The following is a 20,150-nucleotide window of genomic DNA, read 5'->3' on the forward strand; positions in this document are numbered from 1 at the left end:
CTCATACTATCTCAGTTACTACTGTCTTCCCTCTGGGATTATAGTGGTATCCTAACTTCTAATGCAAATTAATTTTGCATGTCTTTCTATAAGTGGTATCATATGTATTCAATCTTCTATGTCTGAACATCAAGTTTGTAGGATTCATCTATGTTGTTGTCTTAGTTTGTTTGGTCTCACTGCTGTATAGTATTCCATTGTATGAATATGCCACAATTTATTTCTCTATTCAACTTTGATAGACACTTTGGTTGTTTCCAAACCAACCCAACCAACTTAGCCCTGTTGGGGCTTTACGAATAGAGTTGTTACTATTATACATCCTATAATGGTACATGTCTTTTGGAGAACAGATATGGGCATTTCTTTCGGGGATACACCTAGGAGTAGAATTGCTTAATTATAGGGTATTTGTGTGTTTAGCTTTCATAGATATGGCCAAACGGTTTTCAAAAATGAATGTATCAGTTTACGCTCCTATCAACATGTATGAGAGTTTCAGATGATCCATATCTTCCCAATAATTGTATTTTCTTTTTCTCCTTTTGGCCATCCTAGTGGGTATGAACCAGTATCAAATTCTGGTTTAAGGTTGGTATGATGGCTCACATCTGTAATCCCAGCACTTTAAGAGGCCAAGGCATAAAGATTGCTTGAGGCCAGGAGTTCAAAACCAGCCTGGGCAATGTAGTAAGACCTCTTCCCTATAAAATTTTTTTTAATTAGCTGAATGTGGTGGTGTGTTCCTGTAGTCCCAGCTACTTGGGAGGTTCAGACAAGAGAATCTCTTGAGCCCAGGAGTTTGAGGCTGCAGTGAGGTATGGTCATGCCACTGCAGTCCAGCCTGGGAAACAGGGTGACACCTTGTCGCTGGGAAAAAAAAAAAAAAAAAAGTTTAAAATTGTATTTCTATTAAAATTAATGTGCCAATTTTCCTATTGTGTTGTTTGAATTTCTTTAAAATTGTGAACTTGTGGGAGTTTAAATTATATATTTTGCTTATGAGCCTTTTATAGTATATATGTATTGCAAACATCTCCTCCCACTTTATAGTTTGCCTTTCATTTTCACAATAGTATCTTTTGATGAACAGAAGCTCTTAATTTTATTGAGTCTAATGTATCATTTCCTTCTTTGATGGTTACCACTTTTGTGTCCTTTATAAGAGATCTGTGTCTGCCCTCAAGTCAAGGACGTAGTCTGTTTTCTTTTTCAAACGTTGTTGTTTTACCTTTCATATTTAGATCTGCAATCCATCCAAAGGTAATGTTTGTGTAAGGTGTGAGGTAAGGGTCAATTCATTTTTATCCTACATGGCCCAGCACTATTTTGTGAAAAGAACTTTTCTCCCTGCACTGCAGTATCACCTTTGTCATCATTTGAGCAATCATATTTAAGTCTGTTTTCAGACTTTCTATTGATCTATTTGTCTATCTTCATGTCAAGATCACAAAGTAAACCTCCTGGGATTTTGATTGGCATTGTATTAAACTATAAATCAGTTTAGGAGAATTGACAGCTTAACAAGAGTGACTGTTCCAGTCCACAAACGTGGTAAATCTCTGTGTGCCATCTTGATACCTATTAACTAGGTACACATTCCTGAACATCTACACTCCTTAGATTGTAGATAAAAAGCTACCAGCTCCTTTCCTTCTGGATCCCAAAAGCCTTCTTCACAGCTTCTGTTTCCTGGTTTTCTCTCACATCCCTGAATAACTGGCGCTTCAAATGACTTGTAGGCCTCAACAGGATAACAACATAAGAATACAACAGAGCAGCCCCAACATCCACACAATAAGTGATGCACCTATACAGTAACAGCAAAGGAAGGGGGTGGTTTTCTCAGATCCTCATTAATTAGGAATAATATTAAAAACCAAAAGCAGAAACAATATGTTTTCCTTTTAGGAAACCGAGGTGTTCTGCCCTTGGATTATTAGATGCAGTTCTGGCTACCACACCATAAAAGGAAATAATACAGTTGGAGAAAGCCCAAGGAAGGGTATCTATGACGGCCAAAAGGATGAAGAGACTTCTTTGTGGAGACAGACCCAAACTAAACCAAAAACTTTTCAGATGAAAAGGGACATGGCAGCAACCTTTGGTGTTAGGAATATGGATAAGGTGTGTATAGACCAAGTCCTAGAACACATATTTGGCACTACCCACATTGGCACTTTTAAAAGGTAAATTTAAGACAAATACTGGCGAAAGGAAACTTTGGCTCAGCAAAGGGAACACATAAAAATGAGTGGATGGTGATTTCTCTAAGGGACTACCCTATTAAGAAAAGCCAAGGCTATCTGCAGATGCATTCTTATACCCTAAAGTTTGACATTCCCCAGCATCACAGCAGCTCAAAATCCTACCTGAGGAGTGCCCAACGACCTACTCCAGTACTGCATTGTTGAGGTTGATAAGGTACAACTTGCTGAGCTCTCATTTCCTTTTCTTCAGCCTCTGGTGGGAACAGAAACTTTCTACATTATGATGCCTTGGAGACAATGATTAAGTTAATCGCTTCTCAAGGTTGAGCGGTCCTAGTCCTTTTATTTCCACTCTGGACCTTAGTTGTGAGCTATTTCCTCATTTCTGTGTCGTGCTTTGGCTCCTGTCCCAGTTCTCTGTGTCCCTTGAAAGTTGTGGAACCCTGAACTTAATACAGAGCATGATTTTGGCTACAGTTTTTGGGAAACAGTGTTTGCTCAGCAAACTGCTCTGTCAGCTTTCAAGAAAGACTCCTTCATTCACTTATGAACACATGTGATACATCCTTTTGACCCACGGACATGCCCATGTTCACAGGCATGATGAGGGGACTTATCTAAAGGAGGGTAAGGCCTCAGGCAATCTGTAGGCCATAACTCCTCCAATATTCTTATCCAGAACAAATCTACTTTAAATGGGCAGAAAGGCCTCAGGGAGAAATAGATAGTGAAAAGGCTCCTAGGACTTTGGATGGGACAGGAGAGCGTGGAAGCCAGGAAAGCTCCAGGAGGCCACAGAGGATAGAAGCGAAAGGGGAAATCCCTTCTACTTGTTTTTGAGGTTGTCACTGTCCAGACTCTAGAAGAAGGAAATGAGAATCCTCAAAGTTTGGTGCTTGGGGTCATTATACCTGTGAAGCCCGAATATCTGAGACAGGTCTCAGTTAATTTACAAAGTTTATTTGCCAAAGTTGAGGACGTATGCCTGTGACACAGCCTCAGGGGGTCCTGATGAGATGTGCCCAAGGTGGTCAGAGCACAGTTTGGTTTCATACATTTTAGGAAGACATTAGACATCAATCAACATATGTAAGACGAACATTGGTTTGGTCCGGAAAGGTGGGACAACTCTTCAGTGGGGAGAGGGCTTCCAGGTCATAGGCAGATAAGAGACAAATGGTTGCATTATTTTGAGTTTCTTTTTTTGATTAGTCTTTCCAAAGGAGGCAATCAGATATGCATTTATCTTAGTGAGCAGAGGGGTGACTTTGAATAGAATGGGAGGCAGGTTTGCTATAAGCAGTTCCCAGCTTGACTTTTCCCTTTAGCTTAGTGATTTTGGAGCCCCAAGATTTATTTTCCTTTCACACACCAATTTACTAAACTCCAGGATGCCTCTGCATATGTAACCCTCACCTACATAGCATACTACTGCACATTGGGTCCCGAGAAAGGAGGTAGATGTTCCCCAGCTATTTGATCATCACCCCAGTGGCCTTTAATAAAGCTCATGACTTTTTTCAGGACCACCTCTTGTTATACATACCAAAGCCTATTTGCCTACTCAGGGAAATTTGAAAGTTTGCTTTTCTAAATCAAGCCATGCCTTGGACCTAATTTCTTAATCACAAAAATTAAGAATTGGAAGAAACCTTATGGATCATGTGGTCAAATGGACTTTAGTCTGATGCACAGAGCCAGTAGGGATTCCTAGTTGCTCCTTAGGTTATTGAGGGGGACAGGACTCATCCCCACCACCTCTTCTACCAAAGCAGGTGAGATGGAACCACATTTCATTTGTCTGTTTTTATTTAAGATTTTGTGGGAAGAAAGTATCATTAATTTTTAAAAGTCTGAAAATAGTTTATATTGTTCATTTTGCTTGCCCCAAATTAAGATTTTCATTCAACAGCAAGCATATGATATTCACACATTCAGCTTTAATCAGTAGAGCTGTCTCTTCTGCTTTATTTTATTTATTTATTTATTTATTTATTTATTTATTTTTTGAGATGGAGTCTGGCTCTGTCGCCCAGCCTGGAGTGCAGTGGTGCAATCTTAGCTCACTGCAACCTCCACTTCCTGGGTTCAAGTGATTTTCCTGCCTCAGCCTCCCGAGTAGCTAGGATTACAGGCATGTGCCACCACATCCAACCTGTTTCTTCTACTTTTAAGGTTTTATCATTCTAACATTCCTGGCAGGTAGCGGATCGTAGAATGTCAGAGTTAGGGCCAGGTGTGGTGGCCCACACCTGTAATCCCAGCACTTTGGGAGGCCAACACAGGTGGATTGCTTGAGCTCAGGAATTCAAGACCAGCCACCTGGGCAACATGGTGAAATCCCGTTTCTACAAAAAATACAAAAAAAAAAAAAAAAAACCAGCCAGGCATAGTGGCACATGCCTGTGGTCCCAGCTACTTGGAAGGCTGAGGTGGGAGATTCACTGGATCCTGGGAGGCAGAGGTTGCAGTAAGCCAAGGTCGTGCCACTGCACTTCAGTCTGGGTGACAGAGTGAGACCTTGTCTCAAAAAAAAAAAAAAAAGTCAGAGCTAAGAAGGTCCCTAGAGATCTTCTGGTCCTGCTACTTCAATGTACACAGGAGGAAGCTGAGGCCCAGCAAAGTGTAAAAATAGCCAGTTGGGCTTTCCTTGGCCATTTCCAAAGATGAGGAGCTTACTACTTAGCAAAGCACTTTTTCCAAAAATTGATCTAATATGTTTAGTAAATAAAATTTGCTTTGATCTTCACCACCAACCTTTTAGCTTAATTGCCTCTTGGTTTGGTCTGGCCCTTTAAGCACAAGGAGAGAAATAAGGAATGAAAAGGTACAGCTCAGTTTCCTCAGCACTGAACGGCAGCAGCAGCAGAGTGAGAAATAAGGGTGAGAAAGCAAGAGGGAGCTTCAGAGGGAATGACTGCCAAAGGAAGTGGCAGCGGGTGCAGAGGGACTGAGAATCTGGCATGTATGTGCCTGTTCAGCTAAACTCAGCTCAGCTCCCAACTGGCGTCCTCTCCAGAAGACCCTCCTTCGGGTGGTAGGATTGCTCTGCAAGGCTAGGTGACATCAAATAGCAGTGTCTTTTCAGGTCCGAAAGCTCCTAAGAGGTCTCTGAAATGCCCTCTGGATAGGGCATCCATTGGACAAGTGGTAAAATCCCAGAATTACAGGGCTAGAACAAACCAATGAGACCATCCAGCCTACTACTCCTTTTATCTATGGGAAATCTGAGCTCCAAGGAGATGGGACCCTCCTAAGTCACGTATCAACAATAGGGCCCAAAACTCTGCTCAGTTTTGTGTTCTGTCTGCTATATGACAATGACAAATATGCATATTGTACTTTCCAATCTTGTGAACTTGATAAGGCAGTTGCTGTTGGGTTTTTTTTGTTTTTGTTTTTGTTTTTTCTGAGATGGAGGAGTCCTCTGTCACCCAGGCTCGAATGCAGCAGCACTGTCTCAGCTCACTGCAACCTCTGCCTCCCGGGTTCAAGCGATTCTCGTGTCTCAGCCTCCCGAGTAGCTGGGATTACAGACGCGTGCCACAACGCCAGTTAATTTTTTGGTATTTTTAGTAGAGACGGGGTTTTGCCATGTTGGCCAGGCTGGTCTCAAACTCCTGACCTCAGGTGATCTTCCTGTCTTGGCCTCCCAAAGTGCTATGATTACAGGCGTGAGCCACCGTGCCCAGCCTTGTTATTATTATCCTTATTTTACAAATGAGAAGAATGAGGCTTAAAATGATTATGTACCCAAATCCACATAGCCAGTAAGAGGTAGGTAGAGCCCAGCCTGAAAAAGCTTTTCTGATTCTAAGCTCTTTGTTCTGCCCATCCCAAATCCCTCTTCTAGGGGTACAGATTGGGCTGGAGTTTGGGTGAATTCCCAAAACCACCCTCCTAGTTGCAGGACTGTTCTGCACTGAGTGGGCCTAGTAAGACACTACATGCATCTGCAAAAAAGACAGGGGAGGCTCTTGGTATAACTAGAAAGTGGTCAAGTTGTCTTCAGGCCCCTAAGCTTTCCCTTTACTGGCACTGTCTCATGACCTACTCCTTTCTTTGTGAATCTGTGTTCCGTGCTTTCTCCATCTCCTCACCCTCCCAATCCCCAATTGAGAAGATCTGACAAATTCACCCAGAGGTCTAATGACTTATAAGCTTCATGGGGGTAGGGATTTTTGTCGGCTTTGCTCATTGATATATCCTAAAGACAAAGAAAAGTGTCTGGCAGATAGGAGATGTTCAATATTTTTACGAATGGAGCTCATAGGGTGTGGGTGTGCTAGACTCTTCCACAAGAGAAAGGCAATGGACAAAGTGCCAGAGAGGCAAGGGCCAGGTAGAAGAAGGACTGAAGGCCGTGAGATGGCTGTGAGAGAGAACAAAGGAGCAGGAGTGCACAGAGCTACTATGGGGGAGGAGATAGCACCCAGGCTTAAGAAGCCAGGATTGGCAGGGAGTGAAGAGCCAGAGGGCGAGGCTTTGGGAGATCAGAAGACTTAAAGTTGGGAGTGGGCTAAGGAGCCCAGGGTCTGACGCTTCCCTCTTCCTCATGGGCCTCTGTTCACAGACCCCCTGGAGGGGGTGAACATCACCAGCCCTGTGCGTCTGATCCACGGCACCGTGGGGAAGTCGGCTCTGCTTTCTGTGCAGTACAGCAGTACCAGCAGCGACAGGCCTGTAGTGAAGTGGCAGCTGAAGCGGGACAAGCCAGTGACCGTGGTGCAGTCCATTGGCACGGAGGTCATCGGCACCCTGCGGCCTGACTATCGAGATCGTATCCGGCTCTTTGAAAATGGCTCCCTGCTTCTCAGCGACCTGCAGCTGGCTGATGAGGGCACCTATGAGGTTGAGATCTCCATCACCGACGACACCTTCACTGGGGAAAAGACCATCAACCTTACTGTAGATGGTAAAGTGCTCTGGCAGGGAAAGAGGCAAGACTGGCAGGTGGGACTGGGGAAGGGTCTGCCCAGCGCACCAGCTAGACCAAGGGAAAACCAACCCAAAAGGCACTTGGGAGCTGAGAATGAGGCAAGTGGACGTTAGAAGTTGGCAGACAGGCACAGCACAGCTAACATGTAGAGTGATTGCCATGTGCCAGAAACTATTCTAAGTGCTTTGCATATGTTGACTCACTTAATGCTTATAATAATCTGAGGATAGTTAATATCATCATCCCCATTTTGCAGATGAGGAAAGTGAGCCACTGAAAGGTGGAATAACTTGCCCAAGGTCACACAGCTAGAAGTGATAGAGCCAAGATTTGAACCTAAACAGTAGGACCCAGGCTTAGCCCAACTAAAATATCTTCCTGGCTGGGTCAGTTTAAGACATTGAAGCCCAGGGTTCATGGGAAGGCATTTAGAAAGAGGGAATGAGGGCAACGCCATGTCTGCATTGTTCAGCATTGTACCCGCTATGCCTAGTTGGTGCTCCATAAATAATCAGTGAAACAAATGAATAAGTGATGGGAAAGGACTGGACTTAGGATGTCTGAAGTCTTCTCAGCCCACAGATCGAGTTGGAAGGTAGTGTTAAAGGTGTGTTCGAAGGCAAGGAGCTAAAAGGGGGAAGGGAGACACTTCTTAGCCAATGACTCACAGGCTCCCCCATTCCTGTGGCTTAGTGCCCATTTCGAGGCCACAGGTGTTGGTGGCTTCAACCACTGTGCTGGAACTCAGCGAGGCCTTCACCTTGAACTGCTCACACGAGAATGGCACCAAGCCCAGCTACACCTGGCTGAAGGACGGCAAGCCCCTCCTCAATGACTCGAGAATGCTCCTGTCCCCGGACCAAAAGGTGCTCACCATCACCCGCGTGCTTATGGAGGACGACGACCTGTACAGCTGCGTGGTAGAGAACCCCATCAGCCAGGGCCGCAGCCTGCCTGTCAAGATCACCGTATACAGTGAGTTTTCCTGCAGGCTTTCCTTTAGGACTCAAAGCCCCAAGAGGCAGGTGACCATGAGGGACTGAGGACATCCCAGAGAATGTCACTGGGAGGAGGGGGACAGCGATAGGCCAACTATCCATGGAGGACACCAACAGGTGGGCAGTGGGTTCTGTGCAAGCTCCACCACCAGCATCAGCAAGGCATGCAGCCTGGGGCTCCCCCTCTCTTGCTTCCATGGCAGAAGTTCTGCTTACCACACCTTGCCCCTTTGAAGTCCCTCCTGCCTCTCTGCTTCTCTCTCTCCCTAGGAAGAAGTTCCCTTTACATCATCTTGTCTACAGGAGGCATCTTCCTCCTTGTGACCTTGGTGACAGTCTGTGCCTGCTGGAAACCTTCCAAAAGGTCTGGGTAACTCTCCTGAGCACCTGAGTCCTTCAATCCATCCCAAACCTATGCCTTTCATCCCAGGGCTCTGCATCTCTTCCCAAGAGGTCCATTCTTCCATTGTGTATGCAACAGCATCTTGTGCTCCCAAGCCCCCACAACCACAGCACCAGTAACAATAGTTTTTTCGCTTGCCAACCACCTTTTCTGGGGCCAGGCACTGTGGCTGTGATTAGCCTGCTACCTTTTAAGTATGATTATCTGCAGTTTAACAGATAATGACACTGAGACTAGGATTGGTTAAATGACTTGCCCACAGTCACAACGCTAGTGACAGACTCAAGGTGCAAAGCTAGATGTGATTCATTCCAAAGCTCATGAACTGTACCCAGCCCATCTTCCTGTCACAAGGCCTCTTTTATGGCCATCAGATCCCTCCCTGTGTCCCCGCTAGATCTTCTGCTCATGTTCAATAGTTCGGCTCATGGTGGGGCTGGATTGATTCACAGGAAACAGAAGAGGCTAGAGAAGCAAAACTCCCTGGAATACATGGATCAGAATGATGACCGCCTGAAACCAGAAGGTGAGCTCCCAGCCACCCATTCACCCATCCCATCAACACTCAGATCAGTGGGCTGCTGGGAAAAGGCAGAACTGGGCGACAAGGAAAACAGCTCTGCAGGGACCCTTCCCCCACCAACTGCACGAAGACTGCAGAGGAGGGAGAGGTTTGGCCAAGGTAGGAGCCAGGATATTCAGATATGTTGGTGGAGGTTGTGGCGGGCCATTTGGGAAGCACAGAGAGTAGGTGCCGGCTGGTGGGGAGAGTCTGTACCTGCGCCAGCCACCCACTTCTCTCCCCTGTGCAGCAGACACCCTCCCTCGAAGTGGCGATCAGGAACGGAAAAACCCCATGGCACTCTACATCCTGAAGGACAAGGTGAGCAGCTCTGGGCTGGGCGCCCAGAAACATGCAGTGAGCCCCTCCCACATGCCTGGTTCTAGGGAGCCATACTATATTCCTATCCCTTTATAGCAGCAGTCCCCAACTTTTTTGGCACCAGGAACTGGCTTCATGGAAGAAAACTTTTCCATGGATGGTGGTGGGGGTGGTTTCAGGATGACACTGTTCCACCTCAGATCATCAGCATTGGATTCTCATAAGGAGCGCGCAACCTAGATCCCTCGCATGCGCAATTCACAATAGCGTTTGTGCTCCTATGAGAATTGAATGCAGCCAATAATCTGAGAGGAGGCGGAGCTCAGGCGATAATACAAGCCATGGGGAGTGGCTGTAAATACATATGAAGCTTTGCTCTCTGGCCTACCGCTCACCTCCTGCTCTGCCGTTCTGTTCCTAACAGGCCAGAGACCAGTACCAGTCCTCGGCCTGGGGGTGGGGACCCCTGCTTTACAGTACTCTGAATAACCCTGTGAAATATTTGTGTCATGCACATTTTAGAGATTAGAAAAAACAAGGCTGTGAGATTAAATGACTTGCTCAGGATTAAACAAGTCAATGAGTGGCAGATCTAGGTTTCAAACCTAGGTCTTTGGACACCAGTTCTGGTGATTTCCCCAGTATTCCACAACTAACTCTGTCCCAGGTTGTCCACGATGGGTAGAAAGAGGACAGTAAAGGGGAAAAGCACTCAAATCATCGCATTTCAACATTTACTGAACACCTATTACGTGCTAGGAGGCCCCATGCTCAGTGTGGCATATCGCCAGGAAAACCAGACCTGCCTGCAGCCTTCCAGGAGGAGGGCGTGCAGAGGGAAACTGGGTCCCTCCCCTCAGAATTCCAGCAAGCTCTAACACCAGGCGCGCTCCCAGGCTGGGCTGACTGTCGCCTGACCCCTGCGGCGCGTGTCCTTGCAGGAGTCCCCGGAGCCCGAGGAGAACCCGTCCCCGGAGCCTCGAAGCGCGACGGAGCCCGGCCCGCCCGGCTACTCCGTGTCGCCCGCAGTGCCTGGCCGCTCGCCAGGGCTGCCCATCCGCTCCGCCCGCCGCTACCCGCGCTCCCCAGCGCGCTCCCCAGCCACCGGCCGGACGCACACGTCGCCGCCCCGGGCCCCGAGCTCGCCCGGCCGCTCGCGCAGCGCCTCGCGCACACTGCGGACTGCGGGCGTGCACATAATCCGCGAGCAAGACGAGGCCGGCCCGGTGGAGATCAGCGCCTGAGCCGCCTCGGGACCCCCTGAGAGGCGCCCGCGGTCTGCGGCCAGCGGCCCGGGGGGAGGGCTGGGGCTGGGAAGCCGGGGCGCGGCGCACTAGGGGCTAGGGGAAGTCCCGGCGGGGCGCGGGTGTCTCGGGTGTGGACGCGTATGAGCATGCGCAGACGGAGGCGGGTGCGCGGAGGCGGCAGTGTTGAGGTGGTGAAACCGGGGAGCATTTGCTTCCGGTTTACAGGCTGTGTTCTCACTTGGTATAGGTTGTGCCCTATTAGGACCACATAGATTATTAAATTTCTGGCCCAACACCCAAAAGCGTTTTATGGAAACTAACATCAGTAACCTAACCCGCCCGTGACTATCCTGTGCTCTTCCCAGGGAGCTGTGTTGTTTCCCACCCGCCACCCTTCCCACTGAACAAATGCCTGAGGGCTGGGGCACTTTTTTTTTGGCAAGCTCAGATTAGAGAGGCCACTTTCCCAAAATCCACAGCTGCACGAAGCTAAGGAGAAGCCAGATGCCGGTTACTGGGTGTGCAGGGGCTGTTCTGAGCTGGGGGATCATTGTGAAGGCCTTCTTCCCTGGGCACCTGGTACCTGGGGACCTACGAGGTGGTGAGGGAAGGGTACAAGTATGTTTCTTTTCCCTCTGACCTAGGCCCTAGCAAGGGCAAAGAACCCGAACCTGCCAGCTTGGCCTCCTCCCAGAGCCTCCCTCAGAGGCATGTCATGCCAAGCATTCTTTGTCTCTGTTCATGAACAGAAGAGATGGATGGGCTTATTCGTATAGAAAAGTGAATTCCACTTACTCCCCTGGCCCAGAAAACTAGACCAAGTGAGGAACTGTTTTAGCTCATCTAACTCATACATTCGTCCTGGCTTCCTTACAAAACAAGCCTTTCAAACAATCATTGTCCTCAGGAAAGTTGTTGAGCTTCCTCCAGCTGTGAGAATAAGTCCTAATCTCCAGAAAAATGGTTGGAGGAGGAGGAGGCTTATTGCTTCCCAGCATTTCAGGGAAACATGATCCAACCCCTGGCCTCCTGCCACCCATCTGCCCTGCTCCCACATGCTCGGGTCCCAGGGCACAGAACAAGGGCAGACTCCCTAATCACACTAACATCAAAATAAAGAGACTGGGCCGCTGTGTAGCCAGGACATGCCCATGCCACCACCTATTGAACAGTTCATAGGAGTGGCAGTAATCTACTGTGTCAGGAGAGAGGGCAATTACAAATCTGAAAGAGAAGGAGGCCCTCTGTGTATTCCATCCCCTCCTCCTTAATGCCTCCAAGGGTCCCTGCATCCCTGGCCCATTCCCAACCTCCTAAACTCTAGCTCTGATTCTCCATCATCCCATGGAGCTATTCCAAGGCCCCCGTTACCCACCACCTACACACCAGGTCAAGTTTTGTCTCAGCCCCAGAAGCACTGACATTTCTAGTTTGCCCCCTCTGCCCTTACCCCAACAGCATGCCTGTCTCAGCTCCCTGTCCCTTGGCACTTCCCCAGGCTCATTTGAGCAGGTGTGCCTTCGCAGCGCCCCTAAACTTCCCAGGTGCCTCATCCATAATGAGATAAGGAATGTAGGGGAAAGTTTCTCAGGAAGGTGGAAGAGGCAGCAGGACTTGGAGAAGGAGTACCTGCTCGTCAGCCTTGAGATGCACAGGTGAAGGTGAGGGTGAGATGAGAGCATGCCATACCTGGTGCTGAATCCCTGAGGGGCCAGCTTCCCAGGCTTAAGCCAAATCTGCCTTAAATTGGGGGTGGGGAGGGGTTAGTAAGGAATTGGGGTTTGTTTGTTTGTTTTTGTGTTGTTTTCATCTTCATCTTTGTATTACTAGCATCCAGCAGAGTGCCTAGCACATACTGGATGCTCAATAAACTTTTGATGAAATGAAATGACAACTTTATTCCACGTAAACAAGGGTAACAAAACAAGCTGCTTAAATATACCAGTCATTTCCCGTTTTTTCTTCTGCTTTTCTTTCACATCCTTTACCCTCTTTCCAAACCCCAAATTGTCCATTCCAGAATCACTTACCCATTCATTCATTTGTTTATTTGGGTGTTCTTTTATTTATTCAACAAACATTTGTTTATCTACCATGGACTAGGCCCTGTGCTAGACACTGCTGATACAGCATAACTATGTCAGGAAGACAAATCAGTAAACAGATTATTACGATATAGTGTGTAAAATGCAATGGCGGAGGTAGATACAAGGTGCTCTGGGAGCATGTAGATTAGATGTCAGCAAAGGCATCTTGGAGAAGAACCGACCTGAGTTGAGTCTTTCTTAGAAAGAAAAGACTCAACTTGTTAATCTGGTTTTCAAAAGTATGAGAGGACACACTCCAAGCAGAGGGAGAAGCATGTATAAAAGCTTGGAAGTGCAAGACATGATGGGGGGAATTCAGCGTACTGAGCCTAGCAGTTGATGACATTATTTCAGGAAGGTATGCAAAGTAGAAGGTGAAGAAAGCTGCAGATAGATTTCTGAGGACATCAGTATGTGTAGAAAGGTTAAAAGGACCTCCCCAAGAAGGCTAAAAAAGGCACAGCCAGTAAGATAGGAGAATATATAGGAGATAACTATATCACACAATCAAAAGAACAAAAGAGTTTCAAGAAAAAGGGAGCATTCGGGACTGCATGGGCAGGGGGCTTACGTATGAAAATAAGTTAAAAGCGCATGTTAAATTTGGCAACAATTAAAACATTGAGTGACTTGGCATAAGTAGTTTCGACGTGTAGTGGGGGTTAAAGCCAGATTGCAATAGGTAAAAAGTGATATGTGGAACTTCTCTGCTAAATACTTGAGACTAGATGTTTGAGAGGTCTTCCTGTTTCAAAACAACTAGGTCCTGCTTAAATGATATTTGTTTTGCATTGCTGGCTTCAAGAGATGGGGGAATTTTTTTTTTTTTTTCAGATGGAGTCTCACACTTGTCACCCAGGCTGGAGTGCAATGGCGCAGTCTAGGCTCACTACAACCTCTGCCTTCCAGTTCAAGTGATTCTCCTGCCTCAGCCTCCCAAGTAGCTGGGACTACAGGCACATGCCACCATGTCTGGCTAATTTTTGTATTTCTGGTAGAGACAGGATTTCACTATGTTGGCCCGGCTGATCTCAAACTCCTGACCTCGTGATCCGCCCACCTCAGCCTTCCAAAGTGCTGGGATTACAGGCGTGAGCCACGGCACCTGGCCAGAGATGGGGAAATTTTAAAGCAGCCAGAAGTAAAACAAAATTTAAAAGCACAGTGAGCTCAAAGTACTTAGCACTCATTAAATGTGAGATTACCAAGGGAGGTGAAGCAAGATGGCTGAATAGAAGCCTCCACTGATTGTCTTCCCTGCAAAAACACCAGATTGAACAACTATCCACACAAAAAAAGCACCCTCATAGCAACCAAAAATCCAATGAGTGATCACAATACCTGGTTTTAACTTCATATCACTGAAAGAGGTGATAAAGGTAAGAAAGGCAGTCTTGAATTGCTGACACCACCCCTCCCTCATCACCCAGCAGCTGCCGCATGGAACAGAGAGAGAATCTCTGCACTTGCAGGAGGAATAGTGCAGTCATTGTGGGGCTTTGCATTGGAACCCAGTGCTGCTCTGTCACAGCAAGAAACAACACCAGGCAGAACTCAGCCAGCACCCATGGAGGGAGCATTTAGACCAGCCCTTGCCAGAAAGGAATTACACATCCCAATGGTTGGAACCTGAGTTCCAAAAAGATTCACGACCATAGGTTGAAGTGCTCTGGGGTCCTAAAGAAACTTTTAAAAGTCTGTCTAGGTCACAAGGACTGCAATTCTAGGGGGAACTCCTGATGGTGTGCTGGGCTTGAAGCCAGTGGACTTGGGGGCATATGATCTAGTGAGACACCAGCTGGTGCAGCCAAGGGAGTGCTTGCATCATCCCTCTGCCAACACCAGGCATCACAGCTTGCAGCTTTGAAAGAGACTCCTTTGTGTGGCGTGAGGAGAGGAGCAGGAAGAGTAAACAGGACTGTGTATTGCAAGTTGGATGTCAGCTCAGCCACGGTAGGATAGGGCGTAAGACAGAGTCCTGAGTCCCCCATTTCAGGCCCTAGTTCCCAGACAACATTTCTAGACACTCTGGGCCAGAAGGAAACCCATTGCTTTGAAGGCAATGACCCAGTCCCGGCAGCATTCATCACCTGCTCACTCTAGAGGCCAGGGACCCTCAATAATTTGCAGGAAGTACTTGCCATTGGCCTTGGGTGAGACTAAGAGATATGTTGACTTCAGATGTCACCAAGCACCTTTCCAGCTGCAGTGGCTATGGGAAGGGGCTCCTTTTGCTTGAGAAAAGTAGAAGGAAGGATAAAGGGGACTTTGTCTTGCAGCTTAGGTACCAGTGTGGCCTCAGTGGCGTAGAGAACCAAGTGAGCTCTTAGGGTCCCCAATTCCAGGGTTTGGCTCTTGGATGGCATTTCTGGACCTGCCCTGGTGACCATAGTTGAGTCCACTGCCTTGAAAGGAGAGTCCTGTGCTTGGCAGCATTCATAAGCTGACTCAAGAGCCCTTGATCCTTGAATGAACATCAGCAGTAGCCAGGCAGTATTCACCGTGGGCCTGGGGCAGTGGTGGCCAACGGGAGAGACAACTCTGCTTGAGGAAAGAAGAGGGAAGAATGAGAAAGACATTGCCTTGGGCTTGGGTACCAGCTCAGCTGCAGTAGAATAGAGCACCAGGTAGATTCCTAAAGTTTCTCACCCCAGGTCCTGGCTCCCAGATGGCATCCCTGGACCTGCCCAGGACTGTTGGAAACTTGGCATCCTGAAGTAATGGATACAAGCCTGGTTGGCGTTGCCACCTGCTGACTCTAGAGCCTTAGGGCCTTGAGCGAACATAGCTGGTAGCCAGACAGTGGTTACCACATGTCTTTGGTGACACCTGGTGCTGTGCTGGCTTTGGGTCTGACCCAGCACAGTCTCCATTGTGGTGGCCACAGGGGTACATGTGTCACCCTTCTTCTAGCTCCAGGCAGCTCAGCACACACAAAGAGAGAGAGAGAGAGAAGGGGGGCAGAGAGAGAGAGAGAGAGGAGAAAGAGAGTGACTCTGTTTTGGAGAAAGAAAAGGAAGATAATAAGAGTCTATGTCTGATAATCCAGAGAATTCTTCTAGATCTTATCTAAGACCATAGGGTGGTATCTCTTCAAGTCTGCAGGAGCCACAGTGTTACTGGACTTGGGGTGCCCCCTAATGCAGATACAGCTGCAGTCACCAAAAACTAAATCACAACACCCAAGTTCCTTTGAATACCTAGAAAGCCTTCCCAGGAAGGAAGGGTACAAACAAGCCCAGACATCAATGAACATCCACAAGCATCAAGACCGTTCAGGAAATATGACCTCATCAAATGAACTAAATAAGTAACCAATGACTAATCCCAGAGAGAGAGAGAGACGTGTGACCTTTTGGACAGATAATTCAAAATGGCTCTTTTGAGGAAACTCAAGAAATTTCAAGAGAACACAGAGAGGAATTCAGAATCCTATCAGATAAATTTAACAAAGAGATTGAAATAATTTAAAAGAATCAAGTAGAAATTCTGGAGTTAAAAACTGCAATTGAAATACTAAAGAATGCATCAGAGTCTATTAATAGTGGAATTAATCAAGCAGAAGAAAGAATTAGTGAGCCTGAAGACAGGCTATTTGAAAATACACAGTTATAGGAGACAAAAGAAAGAAGAATAGAAGAGAATGAAAGTATGCCTATGATATTTAGAAAATAACTTCAAAAGGGAAAATCTAAGAGTTTTGGGCCTTGAAGAGGAAACAGAGAGATGAAGGTAGAAAGTTTATTCAAAGGGATAATAACAGAGAGCTTCCCAAACCTAGAGAAAGATATCAATATTCAAGTGCAAGAAGGTTACTAAGCAGATTTAACCCAAATAACATTAACTCAAGACATTCAATAATCAAACTCCCAAAGATGAATAATAAAGGATTCTAAAAGTAGGAAGAGAAAATAAACAAATCACATACAGTGGAGCTTCAATATGCCTGGTAGCAGACTTCTCAGTGGAAGCCTTGCAGGTCAGGAAAGAGTGACATAATATATTTAAAATGCCAAAGGAAAAAGAACTTTATTGCAGAATAGTATATCTGGTGAACATATTATTCAAACATGAAGGAATTCAAGACTTTCCCAGACAAACAGAAGCTGAAAGATTTCATCAACACCAGACCTATCCTATAAGAAAGCTAAAGGGAGTTCCTTAATCGGAAAGAAAAGGACATTAATAAAAAATAAGAAATTATCTGAAGGCACAAAACTCAATAGTAATAGTAAGTACACAAAAAAACAGGATATCATAGCACTGTAATTATGGTGTGCAAGCTACTCATATCTTGAGTAGGAAGACTAAAAGATGAAGTGATCAAAAATAATAATTATAACTTTTTAAGACAAAGACAGTACAATAAAATATAAGTAGAAACAACAAAAAGTTAAAAGTAGGGGCATGATGTTAAAGTGTAGAGTTTTTATTAGTTTCTCTTTACTTATTTGTTAGTTTGTTTATGCAATCACTGTTAAGTTGTCATCAGTTTAAAACGATAGGTTATAAGATACTATTTGCAAGCCTCATCGTAACTTCAAATTTAGAAACATACAACAGATACACAAAATACAAAAAGCAATAAATTAAAACATGTCATCAGAGAAAATCACCTTCACTAAAAGGAAGACAGGAAAGAAGAAAAGAAGAAAGAAGACCATGAAACAACCAGAATAAAAAATAACAAAATGGCAGAAATAAGTCCTTACTTAACAATGATAACATTGAATGTAAATAAACTAAACTCTCCAAACAAAAGAAGTTGAGTGGCTGAATAGATTACAAAATAAGATCCAACAATTCCTTGCCTTCAAGAAACATACTTCATCTATAAAGACACACGTAGGCTGAAAATAAAGAGATGGAAAAAATATTCCATGCAAATAGAAACCAAAAAAGAGCAGGAGTAACTATACTTATATCAGACAAAATAGATTTCAAGACAAAAACTATAAAAAGAGACAAAGAAGGTCACTGTGGTGGTTAATACTGAGTGTCAACTTGATTGGATTGAAGGATGTAAAGTATTATTCCTAGGTGTTTCTGTGAGGGTGTGACCGAAAGAGATTAACATTTGAGCAAGTCAACTGGAAAAGGCAGACCCACCCTGAATCTGAGTGGGAACAATCTTATCAACTGCCAGCATAGTCTGAGTAAAAACCAGGCAGGAGGATTGCTTGAACCCAAGAGTTTGACACCAGCCTAGACAACATGCCAAAACCCTGTCTGTACAAAATATACAAAAATTAGCTAGGCATGGTGGTGCACCTGTGATCCCAGCAACTCAGGAGGCTGAGGTGGGGAGGTGGGAGGATCACTAGAGCCCAGGAGGTAAAAGTTGCCGTGAGCTGTGATGGCAGCACTGCATTCCAGCCTGGGCAACAGAGCGAGAACCTGTCTAAAAAAAAAAAAAAAAAGTAACAAGATTGAAGCTGTAATGAAACATTTCCCACGAAGAAAAGCCCAGGATCCAATGGCTTCACTGCTGAATTTTACTAAATATTTAAAGAAGAACAAATACTAATCCTATTCAAACTATTCTCAAAAACAGAGGAGGAGGGAATACTTCCAAACTCATCCTACCAGGCCAGTATCACCCTGATACCAAAATCCAACAAAAATGCAAAAATGCAAAACAAACAAACAAACAAACAAACCACAACCCTACAGGCCAATATCCATGATGAACATTGATGCAAAAATCCTCAACAAAATAATAGCAAATTAAATTCAACAACATGTTAAAAACATGATTAATCATAACTAACTGGGATTTATCCAAGGATGTTTCAACATATGCAAGTTAATCAGTGTGATACATCATATCAACAGAACAAAGAACAAAAACCCTATCGTCATTTTAACCAACGCTGAAAAAGCATTTGACAAAATTCAACATCCCTTCATAATAAAACTCCTTAAAAAACTGGGTGTAGAACAAACATACCTCAACACAATAAAAGTCATATGATAGACCAACAACTAGTATCATACTGATGTGGAAAAACTGATAGCCCTTGTCCTAAAATCTGGAACAAGAAAAGGATGCCCACTTTCACCACTGTTATTCAACATACTACTGGAAGTCCCAGCTACAACAATCAGACAAGGAATGAAATAAAGGGCATCCAAACTGGGAAGAAAAAAGTCAAAGTATCCTTGTTTGCAGATGATATCTGGACAAACCCAAAGACTGCACCCAAAAAAAAAAAAAAGAGCACAGTGACAGAATACAAAATCAACATACAAAAATCAATGGCATTTCTAGATGCCAACAACAAACAATCTGAAAAAGAAATCAAGAAAGTAATCCTATTTACAATAGCTACAAATAAAATAAAATATCTAAGAGTTAACCAAAGTGAAAGATATCTACAATGAAAACTGTAAAACACTGATAAAACAAATTTAAAAGGACACACAAAAAAGGAAACATATTCCATATTTGTGGATTGGAAATATCAATATTGTTTAAATGTTCATACCACCCAAAGCAATCTACATATTCAGTGCAATCTGTATCAAAATATCAATGACATTCTTCAGCCAAAGGTATCCTGAGCAAAAAGAACAAAACTGGAGGAATCACATTACCTGACTTAAAATTGTAGTACAGAGCTATAGTAACTAAAACAGCATGATACTGGCATAAAAACAGACACATAGACCAATGGGACAGAATAGAGAATCCAGAAACAAATCCATTCATCTACAGTGAACTTGATTTCTACAAAGGTGCCAAAAAAATACATTGGGGAAAGGACAGTCTCTTCAATAAGTGGTACTGGGAAAACTAATATCCATGTGCAGAAGAATGAAACTAGAACCCTATTTCTCACCGTATATGAAAATAAAATTAAAATGGATTAAAGACTTAAATCTAAGACCTTAAACTGAAACTATTACAAGAAAATATTGGGGAAACTCTCCAGGACATGGGCTGGGCAAAGATTTATTGAGTCATAGTTCATAAGCACAGGCAACCAAAACAAAAATGGACAAATAGGATCACATCATGTTAAAAAAATCTTCTGCACAGCAAAGGAAACAATTATCAAAGTGAAGAGAAAATCCACAGAATGGGAGAAAATATTTGCAAACTATCCATCTGATAAAGGATTAATAACTAGAATATGTAAGGAGCTCAAACAACTTAACAGGAAAAATGTCTAATAATTCAATAACTTGGGCAAAAATCTGACCAGACATTTCTCAAAGGAAGACATACAAGTGGCAAACAAGCATATGAAAAAGTAATTACCATCACTGATCATCAGAGAAGTGCAAATCAAAACTACATTGTGATATCATCTCACCACAGTTAAAATGGCTTTTTATCCAAAAGACAGGTAACAACAAATGCAGGAAAGGATGTAAAGA

The 20,150-nt window shown here is 44.8% G+C and overlaps 2 protein-coding genes across 5 annotated transcripts in view; one reads left to right on the plus strand and one right to left on the minus strand.

Annotated features, from left to right (window-relative positions):
- HEPACAM (hepatic and glial cell adhesion molecule) overlaps positions 1-12,637 on the plus strand; it is a 35,198-nt gene extending 22,561 nt beyond the window's left edge. For 2 of the 4 annotated variants that reach the window (XM_009187574.4, XM_009187576.4), the window contains 6 exons: positions 6,784-7,125; positions 7,843-8,124; positions 8,418-8,511; positions 9,003-9,076; positions 9,363-9,433; positions 10,375-11,038. In XM_009187574.4, coding sequence (XP_009185838.1) covers positions 6,784-7,125; positions 7,843-8,124; positions 8,418-8,511; positions 9,003-9,076; positions 9,363-9,433; positions 10,375-10,677 — 1,166 coding nt within the window. In that variant the 3' untranslated portion in view covers positions 10,678-11,038. Of the gene's footprint in view, positions 1-6,783; positions 7,126-7,842; positions 8,125-8,417; positions 8,512-9,002; positions 9,077-9,362; positions 9,434-10,374 lie in introns of all 4 variants that reach the window. The other 2 variants (XM_009187573.4, XM_003910894.5) reach the window with 2 other exon arrangements.
- Positions 11,119-12,695, minus strand: HEPN1 (hepatocellular carcinoma, down-regulated 1). Its single transcript, XM_031653863.1, is given in 3 exon segments — positions 11,119-11,975; positions 11,978-12,058; positions 12,669-12,695. Coding segments are annotated over 3 exon segments (306 nt in total). The 3' UTR covers positions 11,119-11,777.
- Positions 12,696-20,150: the final 7,455 nt, after the last annotated feature.

This window comes from Papio anubis, chromosome 12 (assembly GCF_008728515.1).
Source record: "Papio anubis isolate 15944 chromosome 12, Panubis1.0, whole genome shotgun sequence".
NCBI classification, from domain to species: Eukaryota; Metazoa; Chordata; class Mammalia; order Primates; family Cercopithecidae; genus Papio; species Papio anubis.